Consider the following 18,911-nt stretch of genomic DNA (forward strand, 5'->3'; position numbering starts at 1 on the left):
GTCCTGTCACCTCATCTTGCCTCTTTTCTTTTCACCTTATAGACTCCTTTTGAGCCTGTCCTGCTGTAGGAAACCAGTCAACTGGTTGTTTTTGCAAACGGATTAATATTTTCTAAATATTTTTTTTTATATATGTATAATGGATTTTGTTCTTAAATTCCACTTATAATTGAGTCAGGGGAGCTTTATGCGTTCATTCGTTTTTTCCTTTCACTGTCATACAGACTTTAAGTATCATGTAAAATTAGTTTTTTTTTTTCACTAAATGATTGTATATGTCATTACTTTCAAGCACTTTTTAATCTCAAAGCCCTTTACACTTCATAATTTATTGGTATGTTTGACACAGGTGGATTCATGGTGTTGATGTGGATCATTTACACAATTCTCTCAAGGATTTGTTAAATTTGATGTTGGTAGCTCATTGTAGTAAAAAAACAGCCATAACTTAAATCTAATGTGTGCACTAGCCTTGAATCGTAATCTCTTCATGTATTTCCCTCAGTTGCTAGGCGTTATGACCAAATATATGTTCATCCTTGTGTACAGAGATGTCACAAGAAGGGACACAGGTCAAAGCGACTTTTGACCTTTGACCTTTTGCCTCTGAAATATTTTCAGTTCATCTTTGAATCCAAGTGAATGTTTGAAAGAAAATTCCTTTGATATGTTTTTTCTAGATATTTTGTGCCTAAGAATGAATAACCATAAGACCAAAATGAGACTGACCTTTGACCTTTGGCAGTTGAAATATTTTCAGTTCATTCTTGGGGCATACTTAATGTTTGTGCCAAATTTGAAGAAATTCCTGGAGGTGTTCCTGAGATATCATGCTTATAAGAGTGATTGGCAACATGACCTTTGACTACCGAAATCAGTTCATCCTTGTCCCAAATAGAACATTTAGAAACAATCTGTCAAACCATTCCTGGGTTTTAAATGCACAGGGACAAGGGTGAGTTTTTCAGTCACTTTTTGAAGTAAAAAAAAATGGAGCCAGTTCAAGTTGATTAGTTGATTGGTCACAACATCATAATTAACACATGCCCTCCATCCAAACCAGAATAATAATGATAAAAAGATACGGACCAATCAAGCAGTGGCTGAACCACTCTGGCCGACACAATCCCATGAACATTTGCTCCATGACTGTGATCTATATAAATCCCACTCTCACTCCAAATAGAAAAAGAAATAGAAGCTCAGAGAAGCTTGAGAATCTTGCATGAAGCCCTCTTTTATAAAAAATATCCCTAAATATATTGTATCATAGTTTGACGTGGATCAAATGATGAAAAATTGGCTGCTTTAGATAGATAAATAGATGTACTTTATCTATCCCAAACTAGGAAATTACAGATTTTTTTTATCACTAACATTAGCAGTGTTTATATGGACCTAACTGTTCATATTCACTTTCTCATTTGAAGTTAACCTTGGCTATACACACACTACTTCAGAAACTTACAGGCAGGGTTGTAAAAAATTTCACATTTCATTATTAAATAAATGAATTACAGAGGGTGAACAGTTTAACAGTTATTTTTTTATTAGTCCAGTGTTTAGCAGCTCAATAGGAGAACAAATGAAAGACACAGGGAAGAACTTTGTTCTGCAAAGGAGCACATGTGGCCTGAGGGCATCACAGTGAATTCAATGGAAAGAACATGGTCCGATTGGCTTATAGTACCTTTTGCTTTCTGCCAAAGGAAACCCAAGTATCTTTGCTGGTCTTCGATTATCTCAGAGTCAGCTTTCACAATACCTTTGAAGCTGTTCATGTCTTTCACAGATAGACATAAATAAATGATAAGGTTAAAAGACCTTCAATTAGTGGTGGATAAAAATGATACGATGCATTTACACTTCTAGTATCAGCTGGAATTAACCTTGACTCGGTATAGCTCGACTCAGTTTGGCATGCAGCATTTCCATTGCAGGTATAGTACTCACTGCGGTCCATGCCGTACCTAACAGTGAGTACACACAGACCGTACAAGTTTAAGTGAAACTTAAGACGCTTTACTATTTCCTCTAAGAATCATTTTGGGGGTGGGGGGATTGTAAGACTGACCTAATTTTCATGTCCTAAACTGGCCCTCCACTGGGCTTGAGACCCAATATCAGAACCGATATCATCAGATGTATCCTGTTATGTTCATTTAGGAAGCCCATTGGATGCTTTATGTGAATTGTAAAGTAAATAACTATGAGTTTGCTAGTTAGCATAAAGGTTGGACAATGCCAGGATTAATCAGGCTCAAATTTTAAAGATAGGTTCAGGGAGCATTTTAACACATGGATTGGCCACCTCAGAGTCCAGACCTGAACCCCGTGGACAATCTTTGGGATGTGATGGAGAAGACTTTACACAGTGGTTCGACCATCATGATTTGGCAAAAAACTGATGAAACTATGGGCCGGAACAAATGCTGTGACATTTATTGTGACAGTGCATAAACATTGCATGGCATAAACAGTGCCACGCTGAATGCTTCCTGTAATTAAACCTAAAGGCGGTCCAAAAAAATATTGTGTGTGGGATTTTTTGGGCCAGACTGTGTCATATTGGTTGGTCCCTGCTGTCATGTAGTGGAAACGAGGCAAGTTGAGCTGATACTGGCAGTGGGAAATAGGCATAGGTTTATTCCTTTCACCCGAAACCCAAATCAGGATCAGGGCCCAGAATATATTTAGTTAAACCTAAGCAAACATTTCCCATAATATCTGCCTCCTCTCCAGTCTCTTGTGTTTCCTTCTCATCTCTCCTTTGTCCTCACACCTCTGCTTTTAAGTCTACCTTCCCCCTTTTTAACCTTCTCCTCAGTCCTCTCACTTTCTCATTCCATATCGCATTCTTTTCACTCCTGTACTTTCATATTTTATTGTTTTCCTCCTACCCTACTTTATTTCCTCACCCCTCCTCTTCTCTTTTCCCATCTCCTTATTCATTTACCTGTCCACTCCTTCACCCGTACATCAAACCTCCCGTTGTTTCTGCTGATATTAAAGACCTTTGATCTTCATCTACAGAGGAGCGATCGATAAGTAAAACCACCACAGAGCCTGTGCTGCCATATCACCACATCCATATTTATACAGTTTGAGCGTGTGTGCAGGGGAGCCATCCATCACTGTCTTCGCAGGCACTTTATAGTCATATATTTAGATTTAAATGTATGAGCTATTGATTCAGATAAACACACACAGGCAAACTCTGGACCACCATGACAGTTTACTCACCTCAAAATGATTGTCTGTCTCACTGATGTACAGAGCCAAAGTCCTTCTAAACTTCCACTGTAGCTCATTATTTTTATACTTATCTGGTCACATGAAGCTTTAACTGCATTTCTTCAGCTAACGCTAATGGGTATTGTGCAGTTTTCTCATTGTTATTTACTGCTGGCAGTGTCATATCAGCTTCTATATACCAAAGTAAAATTTTTATATTCATATCCCTAACAATAGAAGCTACATCTTTCCATTTTTAAGTCTTTGCTCCATTTTTTGCCGTGGGATTTTCACATATACGCCTGAAAATACCTCACCTCAATGCAAATGAGCTGGTGTTTATTTGCTACTTGAGTTGTGAGAGCTTGAATAATAAGTGAAAGAATCAAAGAATGCTACACAGGTGCAGAAATATGAAAAACTGAACAGTGACATGTGTCTGGTCTGGTGGGCACTGTAAGTGATACATTTATATATTTATATTTTTTTATAATGGTAGAATAATAAAGCTGAGCAGACAATGCAAAATGAGTCACCAAAGAAAGAAAAGTCACCTGCAGAGGAGTAGAGAATAACGGAAAAATGAAATGGTCTAATATAGGTGTTTTTATAGAAGATGTATGAGTCAGAACGGAGCACCAGCGTGGTCTCATGATCAATGGTACAACAGGGTCATGAATGTACTCTGCCAAGCACAAATAGTGGGTTTTTAGGAAAAATTATTTGTTTAAGTAGTAGATAGTAGTAAATCTATGGTTACTTTTAGGATAAAGAACTAAAATTATGATAAAATAATCAATTATGGTCTACATGTTTGTTTCTATATTCATGAAAACCAGAAACCAATATGTTCATAATTATTACAATAGGTAACTCAAGTACATTTATATTAACACTTTAATATCCTAAGTCTGTAAACGTAATTCAACTAAAAACAGGCTTTGCTATACCTCTTAAGACTTTATTCCATTTTATTTAAATGCAAATGGAAACACCGGCCTTTCTGCATGTGTATTTTTTTTATCTCTCTTATTATTTGGGTTTTTGGCACTTAAACACATTTTTATTTTCACATCTCAAAAAACAACCTAAAGACAACGGTGGAGTACAGCGGTGTGTCATTGACATCACTGAGCCTGTTTACATGCACAGTAAAAATCTGATCATTATTGATTTTTGGAGTTATCAGATTATTCTACTGATCGTGTAAACAGCACAATGTGATATGCTTTATCAGACAGCTGCAGTTATTGTATTGGGAGAAATCGGATTAACACACTTAGATTTCTCCTCAATGCTCATGTATGCACGCCTGCAGACCTGCATTCGGAGGAATGCATGGGTCCACAGATGGGGGGGTGGGTGGTGAGGTGGTGGTCCGTGCTGTACCTCACGACAAGTACACTCAGACCACACGGCTGTAAAAGAGTGAAACTTCACATGCTTTTAAGACGGGGGATCAATAAATCATAAGCGGGGGGAGGGAGTTCTCCATAAGTACCGCAACATACCTTTCTCTCTCTTTCTCCGAGGTATGCACAAGCCATACAGACATACACGTGCAGGTGCCAATGAGCTCATGTATACTCATTAATCAGATTTTTTTTCCCTCATTCTTTAAAATCTGTGCACACATAAAAAAGAAGTTTGACACTACTATCACTACATGCATGCATACTCTGAAAGAAATCAATCAAATCAAATGCTGGACTGAAACATCTAAACCAGGGTTTTTTGATTATTGCATTGCTGAAGTGCATGTAAATGCATCAGAATCTATTATTACAATTAATTGATTACCCCTAGTTATCAGATTTGTATGGTCATGTATAAGGACTCATTGTTAATACCAACCAGATATTGTTCAGAATTTAGAGGTGTTAAAAAAAATCAGTGAATGTTCACCATATTGTGTGGGACATGACCACATTTCCTCTCAATTATAATCTTTTCAGTGGTTGAGCGAATAAGCCTCAATCCTAACCAGGTCATGAAATGTATCAAAGTATATGTGTTAGATAATTCATGTTCAGTCACTTTTATACCAAATAAAGCTACAACTGGTTCTGAATTAAGTCATTTTTGTGGCTAATAGCTAATGAAGCTGTCTGAATCCACCTCGGTCACAAGATGGATTTTTGCATGTAACTTTTAATAATTTGGTTTATCTTCATCATCTGCAGTTTACATTTCGTGTGAATGTAAAAACAGTCATGCAGTGTACGTAGTTAGAATTTCAATGAATAAAAGCCTTACTGAAAAAAACCCCAATAATAATAAAATATCTTTTTAGTGGTGCATTTTGTAAAAAATGTTTTATTATAGCCATGGATAAAGAACTACTTTAAAGTGGCAGTAAGACACACAAACATCCTCAAAATGGCCTTGAGAATTGCTTAAAACATCTAGAAATATTCAAATGGGATTGCTGGCATAATATTTTTGCTGCAGAAATTGAACATGGAGGGTCTGAGTGATTATTTTAGAGTATTTTTACTCATATTGCTAACATCTGTCCAATGCAGCGCTAATATTGTATAGATGCATGAAGGTCAGATAATACGGAGAGTTCTGAGGTCAGTTTTCCTCTTAACTCGGTCATTAAACTTCCTCATTTCAAATCAGTGGGAAAAAAGAAGAAATGACTGAAATTAAGAAAGAGCTCCCGAGCGATTTGAAAATAACACTCATCCAATTACAACAGTAATGCTGCAAATGCTTCACCCTGAGTGCTGCACGGTGTCATTACCCAACAGCTATTAAAGCGGAGGCAGTGCTTTGTAATGTGGCTGTAGCTGTAGAGGGATGCAGCCTGCGTCCCCTTGCACTGACCCTGCAGCTAATGGTCCAGAACCGCTCCACCTGCTCTGTAATATCACTGGCTGAAGATGCATCCAGCCGTTTGACCAAACTAATAGAGGGACACTCCGTGATTTAACAGGGGTCTTAAGTCTGGCTCGATTGTGTGTGTGTGTGTGTTGTTGTACTTTTATCCTTGTAAAAAGCAAATGGTCCCATCAAGCCAGAAATATGAGGGAAATCAAGTGCAGACAGTTTGCCAGCTTTCACTTTTACAGCGGTTTAGGACTTCGTTTAAGAGTTGAGAGGGCAATAACTAAACTAAATGCATGAGGGTCTTGTGGCCTTATGGAAGATGAAATGACAGTGAATGATGCTGGCAGGAAAAAAATACATAAGCTTGTATTTTTTCCATTTTTTCCACAGCTTTATGTTAAGATATATGGATGCATCTGCTCTGCTTTCATGAAGCAAATATTCACAGCATTATAATATATTTATTTTTAACAGCATGGCAGCTATCCACAGATATATGCATGGTTTGTGTGGTTTGCAAGAAAAAACATGAATATTTTTAATTAGCGTGGAAGTCAATTTTCAGATTAGCCAAATACCAAATAATCCTCAAGACAGCTCTTTCACAATGGAATAAATTAGAAATGAGTCTCATATAAAGATTTAAAAAAAAGGGATTTAGAAGCAGAGAAACCTTAAACCTCATTTCAGTGATCTGATATCAATATATTTTTTTATTTTATTTATTTTTCAGTGGATAAATAGATCTTAAGTCTTATCCCTGTTAGTAACAGCTGCTCTAAAGAAAACACTTATTGGCTTGCGTTGGCTTCAAGGTCCACTCTTAATGTAAACACTTAGATTTTTATTTTCATTTATTCATCTGATTAGATGAGTCCTTGGGCCGTTCACAACGTCTTTTCATTCTTCATATCAAAGCAAATTTGTCATCATTACTGAAATTTCTCTAATTGAGACCTTGTGAATTAGACTTGGTGAGTCAGTCAGGCCCAAAACCAGAACGAAGTGATTGAATGGGCAGTTGAAAACAGAGGGTAAATCTACAATAAAAGAGTATGTTATATTAAAGTTGCATCTGTCTCTGCATGTTTTCATCCTGTAGTGTCATTATAGTAGCCTAGATGTGCACACAACTTTTTTTTTTCTGTCATAATGTTTGAAAATGTAAAGAATATGTTTATTCCATCCTTGTTGCTTCATCACTTATGAAACCACAATAATACTAAGTGTCTACAGAAAATTCAGGAATTCTGAAATTAATCTTAGGGTCATTGAGAACTTTGCATAGGTTTGAAGTGTTATTTCATTACCGTTATCTCTGCTTGTTTGTCAGCCAGAGTTTTGGTTTTGCTTGCTGTTTTTTTGTGAAGCACATAATGAAACTTATGAAATCTAACTCATGACCTCTTGCTCTTGTGGGCTCTACTACAATGTAGTTGTTTTGCTAAATACAACAAAAAGTTTTATCAGTCACAGACCAGTTTTGTGTTGCTAAATCCTCGTTTCTGTCTTTCCCGGAAAATTTAAGAGACAAGTGTTTACATGGTCATCAGGCGAATATTTCTCCTCTCCAACATCATCACCATCAGAGATTTACTCCACCCCTCTCAACCACAATGAAAATTCATTCTGATTTGAGTCAACCTTTTCCCCTTGAGTTGTGTACATAATCAAACTGTTATTTCCATTATTTGTGGAATATCGGTGCCATTGTAAACCCATCTACTGAATAGTTTTTCATTAAAGTCATAGTGTCTTGAATTTGTAACATTATTTCTGCCATTCATGCTTTGTTCCACCTCCATCACTGTCACTGCGTAGTTTAATATTTACTGATTTACAGTATCTTCTTGTGCAATAGAAACACATTTTATTTCTTGTCTTGAGGTGTTTTTCTCAGTAGCACATGTTTGATAATTTATACCTGAACATCTTTTGGTCTGTCAGTGATTCATTCAGGTAAAGTAGATATAAAGATCTCAGCATGTTTCTCACAGCAGGATGACCTTACCTTCACCTAACTCATATAAAAAGACTCTTATAAGGATTTTATCCATCAGATTGTTTGTGTGCATTAACCCTGTACTCACTGTTTTATTCATATTGTCTTTCTTGCAGAGCATTTTCTCTGTGTTTTCTTTTCAGTGGTTTAACAGTGTGATGTTAATGGCTGAAAAGTGAATAAAATGAAACTGAGTTGAAGCGAACAGAGGTAGAGGTCATTCTCACCTCAGTAAATGTGCTGTCTGCATGATCGCTGCTGAATGACTGAAACTCCTTTTAATACTGTGCTGTATAATGACCTTGGAATATATAGTCTTTTTCACACATGCACACACACTGGACTGAAAATCTCATTTATTGCTGTACAAGTCATTGGTCTTTGCACAGGAGCACATTTGCCTTTCTTTTTTTTCTCTGCTGTTTTCTTTAGATCATTTTCGTGTTTTTGCTTTTTATTCCTGTAACTTATAGACATGTGTTGAATGTTGTGGTTTTTTTGTTTGTTTTTTTTTCTTCCAGGACCCCACATGTGTGGTTAGCCCAGTCATAGACATCATCAACATGGACACCTTCGCCTATGTAGCAGCCTCTGCTGACCTCCGTGGAGGTAGGAAGTCATCACCTTCCATATATATATGTGTAGCTGTTTTAGTGGCCTAGAAACATTAAAAATGAAGGGTATTTTTACTGATAAATCCTGGATATTTGGAATACATATGTGTGTACATGTGTGTATATTACATGGGGGAAGTCTGCTTTTGCAGCTTTCTGGCTGAAAAGCTTTAAGGCATTTAGCTACGTTAAGCTTTTTTACATTCAGCGTTTTAGACTGTCCCTTCATGTCGGAAACAGTCAATGGAACCTGGCTTAAATAACACAAGAAATCATGTTCCTACAGTCCAGTAATGTAATTTAGGTATTGATATGCTTGGTGTAGTGCGTTACCTTATTTTGTTATCCATAAAAGTAATGAAATTACAGTAATCCATTACTTTGTAATCTGTTACTCCAACAAAGCTTCTACACTGGTTTAGACTCAATTTGGTTGGCCAAGGTCAAGCAAGAAATGTTCTCTCTGGAGCCAGTGTTTGATTCGTCCACGCGGAGCTACTGTACAAACATGGCAGCACAACAGGGTCAACTTAATGGAAGACACATTACTCCTGCAGACATAAAGAGCTCATTCTAAATTAAAGAAACCTGATCATATAGTTATGAAAACAAAAATATGTATGTCTAAGTATACTATATTTTATTTCTGCTAATAAATCTCTCTAAATTTGGTTCCATCCAGTCACCATTTACTAACCGTTATATACATGGAAAAATACTTCAAGAGTTTACAGGTTGCATCTTGTTAAAAGAGCGATATTTAGCTTTTTTTTAAATGGAATTATGCATTCAAGTCTGGACATTGAATAGAAGAACAAAATTGAATCAAAAAGTTTAAACAATGGTCAATGAATGATTTAAATGAAATAAAATAAAACTCACACAAAATCAAAAGCGTGTCATTTATAAGATTATAAACTTTATTAAAAATGTGATGGTGAATGAAGTCACTTTCAGTTTAAGTTCAAGATTGACTTTTTTCTGTGCATTGATGCTATAAAGACACATGAAACCAGAAAATCACTAATTGAAATTGGAGAATGCAGGATGTGAGGATAAATGGGTGACTGTCCTCTAATGCAGTGAGCATCACAGATCAATGATGTAGAGCAGAGTATCCGAGGAAGGCTTTTTCTGCCGTTACAGATGAGTTAAAACTAAATAGCTTGATAATGTATCTGAACAATACACTGCTGTGTTTTCCACTTTTCTCCCTCTGTCATCCCCCAATTTTTTCTGAAGGCAATCTGTGCTAAGAGCTTCACAGTCCCGGTCTTTCCATTAGTCTGTCTTATTCCAATCTTCTTCTCTTGGTAACAGCGATGCAGCAATCAATGTTGATAATAGTCCTGTCCATGGTGCTTTCTCTTACACACACACACACACACGCACACACACACACACACACACATATGTTGACTTACACATGGGTAATTGAAGGGGATCACAAAAGACATTTTAATTATAGATGAAGTCGTCACTCATAACAAAAAAAAAGACATTATAAGAGGGACGTTTATTGATCAACACACAGATAGAGTATGGACGCTTTGTGGTACGTCTGTGTTGTAACACACACTTTTATTTCTTCATACACACACACACACACACACACACACACACACACAGTGAAAAGTACAAATTAATAATAACATCAACACTCTTTTACTAAACCGAGAAATATTTTGGATCCACACACAAAGGCATAAATCAACAAATTGACATGAAACCTAATACTTGTAAAATGAGGTTTTGTCCTTGTTTACAAGCATAGTTGTAGATTAGTTGTGTAGTGTTTTTTTTGTCAAAGCATCTGGCTCTCCATTTTTAGGACCCTCATTAGCATATGAGAAAAGTATTTTTTGGCCCAACAGTATTTGTTAACCCCACAAACGTAATAACTCCCACAAATGTAAAAAAAAAATGTGCAGCTTTTAACGTAATAATCCCACAAATGTAATAACTTTTCCACAAATGTAATAACAGTCGCCTACCACAAACGTAATACCTAATTTTCCCACAGTGTGCTTCTATCATCTCCGTTGTTATCATAATCATATCCAGACATTTTATTTACATGGTTCAAACATAGGCTTCTATTATACTTAATGAGAATAAATAATATCCAGTTCATATTGAAGATTTTATAATAAAACCTTTACAACATTTTTGCACATTCTGTTTTGTTCCTCCACTTGTATTTGTAATTAAACACCTATTAATCTGGAGTTAGTACCATGTGGTTTAACTGCAACATTTGATCATTCTAAACAGGCAAGTATTCAAAAGACAAGAATAAATGGGAATGTGATTTACTAATTTATTACATTTGTGGGAAGTTATTACAATTTTGGAAACTGAAGATTTTTACCGTCCCACCTATGTAATAAATCACCACCAAAGTAATAATTATTATATTTGTGGGAAATGAGGTGTTACGTTTGTGGTAAGCAACTGTTATTATGTTTGTGGGCAAGTTAATGGATTATTACGTTAAAATCTGCAAGTTTTTATTGTGTTTGCAGTTTATTACATTTGTGGGGTTAACGGTACCTTTATACACCTGGTAATTTTATGAGATTTCAAATTATATGTTGTCTCATTTTGGTCCCTCTAAATATCCCGACTAAATATCCTGTTATTTTCATGCATATTGTAGTCTATAATAATATTAACACACCTATTGTACATTACAAACTATTTAAACATCATTCCTTCTGAAAATTATCTATGTACTTGCAAAATGACTGATCCTATGCCTGGTAACAGCATAGGATTTGGGGAATTTAAAATGGGTTCTTTCTCTTCTCAAGTCCTTATTTATGACCTTCTTAGCCCCTCAACTACTAGATGTTTGATTGTGGCCTGGAAATTGATCATCATGAAGGATGTCTTTTCTTCCTTCAAATACACATTAAGGACTGATGACCATCATAATTTTGTGGAAGTCATATATAAGGCACTTGTATGTGTTATATATATAAAAAAATTACATTCCTACATCACCTATAATCACATCACCATTACGTCCTGCTGTGAAATAAATGAAATGTTAATCATAAGTTTAAATAACTACCCAATGGTCAGAGATCATAAAGTACATTAGTACATTGGCGCAAAATAACGTACAGCCATTACACACACATTCAAGTAAAATTCAAACCTTGCCTATTTCCTTGGCTTCTCTTTCCTCTTTTCTTTTCTCATCTGGTGTAAGGGCCAAGGAGACGAGGTGAGGCATAGACCTGAGAAACTACAATACGTGGTAGAAATCTAAAGAAGAGCCCTGATGCTCAAAATATCATGATTGAAATAAAGCTGAACATGGGAGCTCTACTGGTGTGCAGATTTTCCTTGTTTTGCTAAAGTAGAATTTATCAGAGATGAGAAATATCAATTCAGAAGACAACAATGAAACAACAGACTGTTACATTGAATAGTAAATGTGCCATTTGTGAAGAAAAAAATATTTTCAGAGACTTTTTCAGTATTTTGTGAAATGTGAGTTACATGAGATGTTATTAATGTTATTCAATATGAACAGGAAGCCAGTAAACAGTTAGTTTAGCTTAGCATAGTGAATGTAATACAGGAGGGAAGTGTCAGAATGGCTGAAACTCAACCAGCATCAAATCTGTTGGATTAGGATGTGCCAAAACAGAAATCTATAAACAACTATTTGTTTTGTGGACTGTGGTGAAGACTGTTTGTTGGGCTGGTACTAAACATTTCTGTGTTCTGACTAAGAACATTCTCATGACGAGAAAAAGCACCCCATTATAAATTGTCAAGTAATGTTTATATTTTGCTGGTAGAAAGAAAGAAAGAAAGACAGAAAGAAAGAAAGACAGAAAGAAAGAAAGAAAGAAAGAAAGAAAGAAAGAAAGAAAGAAAGAAAGAAAGAAAGAAAGAAAGAAAGAAAAGAATTTACATAATAAGAAGTGTATATTTTTTCTACTAAGCATCAGTGAGTCAGACTGTTGCCAGACTTCACACTAAAGTTTCTCAGCATCAACTTCAAATTTCATCCACCAGTATTTAGTTTGTTGACTACCAGCGGTCTATTACCAGATAAAGTAACATTTAACAGTGGCTGATGTGTATCTGTTGTGTTTTATAGGTGGGGTTTTTACAGCCATCATAACATTTAGGTACAGCGCTTTAACCAAATAAAAAGGGAAAAGCTAAATACAATTCTATTCTATTCTATTCTATTCTATTCTATTCTATTCTATTCTATTCTATTCTATTCTATTCTGTTCTATTCTATTTGTTTGTTCTGTTGTGTTTCCTCACAGTTTCTTTATTTCATACAGTTGTGCTCATTCTTTCCTTTTGGCTGATGGACAGTTTGATTATGTTTTTCAGATGAAGATTTCTTTGTTCTTCTGGGAAAAAAACAAATAAATTGTAACAAAAACAAAATAAAGGGGAAAAAATAGCACTGACTATCGGCTAAATTGCTTTAAACATTTGTATCAGCCCAGAATTTCATATCTGTGTTGTCCTTTAGCTCTTAACAAAAATGCAAATTAATTTATTTCTCCATATGTCAAGTTTTTTAAAATTCATTTAAGAGTAAAAAAATCTGTGTGAAAAAAGTGTGACTTTACCGCTTGATCAGCAGTGATGCAGCACGTTATTCACCTTATGCACTTTTATTTGTTTTTGTCTCCAAGGTTTTGACTGGAGTCTCCATTTTAAATGGGAGCAGCTGTCGCCAGAACAGAGGGCTCGACGGACTGACCCGACCCAGCCTATCAAGTAACGCACCGACACACAAATACTGTACAAACACCACCGCACATAGCAGAGTACAGAGCACAACTTTAACGTCTCAGTGGAGCAATGCAGCTTAGAGACAGCAGTCAATAATAAATATAGTATAACAACCAATACACTTACAAAACACTATATCCTGACCTCAAAAGTGCAAACAAGAACAGAGTGAAAGTGAAGATGGGAAAGTTTAAAATGCTGGAGAAAGTGAAGAGCAGGTGTTAGTGGCAAAAGAGAAAAGGATGGACTTTGGGGAGTGTTTTTAAAGCATCTTCTATAGGAGACACAGTTTTTCTGCTATATCACTGCTTCCACTTTCTACCTGAAAGCTCCATCTGGTTGATAACATGTAAGGTTCCTCCCCCGGCTGTTCACTGGGTGTAGAGCAAGCTTTCCCTTATGTTCAAAGAAAAATAACAACATTAATAATTATATAAATAATAAAGTTGCAGGAAAAAGTTTGCCGTGGGCGTTTAACCCTGATCTTTACTTCCCATTTTCAAGCTTGAGTGGAGAGTTTTAATTGCTGCTAAATGTGGTTTGAGTGCTTTTCAGTGTGTGTGTGTATTTGTGTGGGTTTGGCTTTTCTTTTGCGGTTGTGTAACAGTATTTGTCCTTCACTTTGCAGTCAGTTTTATTTTCTACGCTTATATTGTTTCAGTTTAGCTACTGTGACATTACATCCAGATTATAATATGTTAATGATCCTTTCAATGAAAAATGTCTTATGTTGAATTTGGTTACAAACACCTGATAACATCTTTTTTTAAAAAAAAAACCTGTTTTCAAGAATGCAAACTGACAATTCCTTATTATATGACTATATGGTCAAGGGTGATTTTGCTACCAGAAGAAAAATAGCATGCATATCATAAGTGTATCATATCAGAATGTTTTACAGGATTTTGAGTCAAGCACAAGTCAAAATATAGTCAGTGGTTTAGTTCTATAAATTCTCAGTGATCAAAATTCAGAAAAAAACATCAGCTTTCAATACCTGCAACATGAATTTGGTGCAGTCCAAAGTGATGTGAAGCTACAATTTTGATTGGCTCCAGATTGGCAGACGCATTGGTTATCAAGTATTCCCCTCAAAGATCAGTTCTTGGGATTAATTTGTGCAAGTGTTGCAACATTTTCATTTCAACCACCAAGAACCACATTATGGTCAACTGGTTGAGGGCATGATAAAAATATATGAACAGATAGGTTGCAGAATGACACTCACAAGTTCATTTCCTCCTCTTAGACTTTGGCTTTGGTTGATGTAAAAGTGATGGTGGATGATTTCATCCAGATATTTCTGAAAGGTAAACCAGGTACCAAGAGGCTTCAACCCAAACCTGATAGTGATACTGTTGGTTCTACTGCAGGAAACAACCCACAAGAACAAGAGACAATATCTGAAACATTTTGGAATAATTCTGATCCAAGCTGATGGACGTATTATCTTCAGATTGTGACTACAAATTAAAGACTGGAAAATTAGTGTTTATTTTTACATGTTCACATAACTCAAACTTCTACTTTCAGTTTTCGAATGAACATGTCTGATTTGGTCAACATCAGATCACATCAATCCTATTACCAACATTCACATTTTAAATTTATCATATTTATTACATGGCTTTCTCTATTTAATATTCAAGGCCTGTCCAAACATTTTTATTTACAAATGGAAACTTTTGCTGCATTTCCACCTGGCGTCCACACCTTCAAAGCTGTAACCTCCCAAAAACGGATACTTCTGAAAATACATCAGCTGCTAAAGTCAGCCTTACAATATGCAACGACAATTGTGACTAATTTCTCACTTACGATCACAAAACACATGACAAACACACAGCTCTGATTGCGGCGTGACTCATTTTGTCATTGACATTGCTATAACAACCATCTGCAGGCTACCGAACAAACAAAAGAAGTCCTTGGTGGTACTTTGTTCATAGGAGATCGGTCTGAAAGCACCTATTATGTTCAATAGGATATTTAGACATAAAAAAATAAATAAATTGTGTGAGGAAATTTATTTTATTAGTTTCATCTGAAATGGGGTCCCATTTTCTCAGACTGTGGTGGTTAATTTCAGAGCTGAAGTGGCCCACCACTGTTATAATGACAGATAATACAGATCCTTCCTGTTAACAAATGTCCCTGTGTGTTTTGACCCATTATTGTGACTGATGGGCAGTGGTGAAGGGGTTTGTTTATTGCAAATATATAAAAAAAATGTTTTTCAAATAAAACCAACAAGGCTTAATGCAGTCATTTGGTGTAGAGTGATGAACAAACAAAGACAAAGCAGGGCAGCTTCATGCCAAATGCACAATAACACACACACAAACACACACATAGATATAAATATTAAACTTTGGCTCTGTTCCTTTTTCCTAAGTCAGAGATTGGTGGCAGGAGCCCAGATCCACCGCTGTGCCAACTTGTGACTGTCTGACTTGGTGCTTGTTTTTTTTAGAGGAGGCAGAGTGTTAAACACTCACAGATGGATGGATGGTGATGATTGTGTGTGTGTGCACGAGTGTGTGTACTTGTGTGCGCTGCAGAGTTACATGTATAGAGATGAGTGCAGCTTGTTTATTATGACGGCCTGTCTCTACCTGGTTGTCAGTGTGATGCTTCTGTCAGTGTAACGTCAACCTGTGGAGGCTGCACTGAGTCACTGTGTCCATCTGGGGTACAATACATGTACAATATACTTGTGAGGACACTTACATTCAGTCTAACCATCATGACAAAAACTTATCCATGCAGGTATTAAAAAGAATAAAGTGTTAAATTACAGAGAATGGAAATTTACCACTGGACATGATGACCACCTTTAGGGCTATAAAAACAAACACATCTGTCTGATTATTATATCACATCAACACTGTTATGATTCTGCAAAAAGATCATTTTTACCCCGCCCCCCAAAGGGGAGGCAAGGGGTACTGTTTTTGGTTCGATTTGCTTCTTTCTTTGTTTGTTAACACTCTAGTAGCAAAAGTATTGGTTGAATTCATATCAAATTGGGTTTATAGATTGCCAGTGCCCCAGAATAGGTGTGGTTATATTTTGGGAAAAGTAGGTCAAAGTTTAAATTTTTTATGAATGTTTTAAATCTTTTTTTTTCTCCCATTTACTTTTGATGGGCAAAATTTCAAATGTCTGTAAAAACATCAATTTTGTTTCAATTTACTTCAAACTTGGCACAATTATAGAGGCAGTTGATATCCTGACATCAGCACACGCATTGACATGATGACATCAGCTGGATCGATGCCAAAATAAGCTACAGTCCATGCGAGGGGTTTTACCTAGCACCACTTGTTCCATAATGCAGTGTGACATTATCTGACTGTATTTTCCACGTAAGACTTTACTACAACATATTATCACAACTTTTGCCTCACAGTATTCTCAGTTGAGAACATACATTGCAGTCAGGGTTTCAATTTGATTTATAACTGGTACCAAATAAAGGATGTCTGGTAATAATGCTCATATATAATTTATCTATCCCTAAAAGAACTGCCTGCTTTAGCTGTGAAGCTACAACTGAATCAGCAGCCTCGCATTTTTACAGACGATGAGATACAGTAGGAGTAAAGGCAGCACGTTCACAGTTATGGGGGTTTAACTTGCAAAGTGCTTTTTTTATGTGTTTAGCAACGCGTACCTGACTGGGCTACAACTGCATGAGTTCTGTGCATGCAGAGAGGAACTTTTCTCTGCAGAATCGATTTGAGATGGCACTGAGAGAATTGCATGGCTTATGTGCTTTGTGTTTGATTTCAAGTAAGCAGCAGAGGACTTTAGTGCAATGGAAAAACAAGAAAATAAAATATTACCTAGTAGCCTACAGGTGACATTTGATGCTTGCAGCCATTATCTACAGTTACAGATATTTAATAAGAGCATTCCTTTTAGCCACTAATGTCTTTCTTTTTTCGCTTAAACATTGCTGCTCATAAAACAGATTTGAGGTTGTTGTCATTCTTTCATTATGTTTACATTTATTGAACAGGCTATTGTAATGTGATAAGACAGTTTCAAAAATAATATATTATAATGTAAATGCTGGTTGATTATAATAATTCTGCTGCTCCTCCCTTGAAAAGGTTTATATCTTTGAGTTGTGGAAAAACATCTCGAATTACTCGATCAACAGCACACGGCGAGTGCAGGATTCCAAGACACAAAACATTTGCCAATTCAGCATTCTCATGTGTGGCCATGCGACAGTGGAACACATTACCAACAGAACTACTAACAATTACAAACTATCACACATTCTTCCACATGGTGAAAAAACAGCTGCTGTCAAACCAAACCTGTAGCCCTAATGTAATGTGATGTAAACATGTTTAGAGTGAGTGTGACAGACTGCAGTGGGACATAAGAGTGAATGGTTGGATGTGAATGAATATTTTACTTAGATGGAGTAATAAATATACATTTTTTACTGTTGTTTAATGTTTTAGTTTTTATTAATGTCTGTTTTTTTAATGATATACAGATGGAGTTATAAATATACATTTTTTTTTACAGTTTTTTAATGTTTTAGTTTTAATTAATGTCTGTTTTTTTTAATGATAACATCAGCCTGCCCAGGGACTACAGGTGGAAATTAGCATTAGTGCTAGAACCTGGCACACTACATCTCTCCTTTTTAAGGTTAATGTATGTTTGTGCATTGTCCCTGTCTAAATAAATAAATAAAATGAAAAAAAGACAAAATCAAAGCCTTTATAAGTAAGGAGTGTGTTAAACAATCCATCAAGAATCTCACAGGCTTTTATTGGTTTGTTAGAACCTAAAATGCTTGATTTTACAGCAGATTTTGTATAAAATTGTGGATCAACAGTGAATTTCATCACAGTCTATTGTACTCATTTGTTGGTTGAAGTGTCATGTACTTGTCAGATATTTCTGCATCTTTACAGTTGACACAGCAAGGATGTGAGTTTGGTGACATACTGTACATGCACATTTTGGATCATCAGACAAAATTGCACGGATGTATAAAACTTACCCTATTCACAGTATAATTTATTTTGGACACCCTGAAGAGGCTGACAAAATGTTGCCTAAAAAGGTGTCCTATCTGTTAAGATACAATTAAAAGAGGATATGCACACAAACATCAGCCTTGTCACATTCATTTCCCAAATTATTTTATGCTATTTATATTTCCTGACATGCAAGCACATAAATGTTCCACGTTATAGCAAAAACATGTTCCATACAAACTGACATTCCTCTAAACACACAAGGACAAACAGCTAGAAAAGGTTTTATGTGCACCCGCCCACTCACATGCCCTAACACACTGGGTCTCACAAACAGTGTTATTTGCAGGAAGCCACAGCAGGATAATTGCTGATAAACAGAGGGTATTTGATGACATGTGTTGGCCCTCGGCGATTCACTCAGCACATTGTCCAGAT

At 36.0% G+C, this 18,911-nt stretch overlaps 1 protein-coding gene across 1 annotated transcript in view; it reads left to right on the top strand.

The window, feature by feature from the left end:
- galnt14 (UDP-N-acetyl-alpha-D-galactosamine:polypeptide N-acetylgalactosaminyltransferase 14 (GalNAc-T14)) overlaps positions 1–18,911 on the top strand; it is a 297,487-nt gene that overhangs the window by 227,654 nt on the left and 50,922 nt on the right. Inside the window, exons 7-8 of the mRNA XM_030128374.1 lie at positions 8,593–8,680; positions 13,365–13,449. Coding sequence (XP_029984234.1) covers positions 8,593–8,680; positions 13,365–13,449 — 173 coding nt within the window. The remainder of the gene's footprint in view (positions 1–8,592; positions 8,681–13,364; positions 13,450–18,911) is intronic.

This window comes from Sphaeramia orbicularis, chromosome 24 (assembly GCF_902148855.1).
Source record: "Sphaeramia orbicularis chromosome 24, fSphaOr1.1, whole genome shotgun sequence".
NCBI lineage: Eukaryota > Metazoa > Chordata > Actinopteri > Kurtiformes > Apogonidae > Sphaeramia > Sphaeramia orbicularis.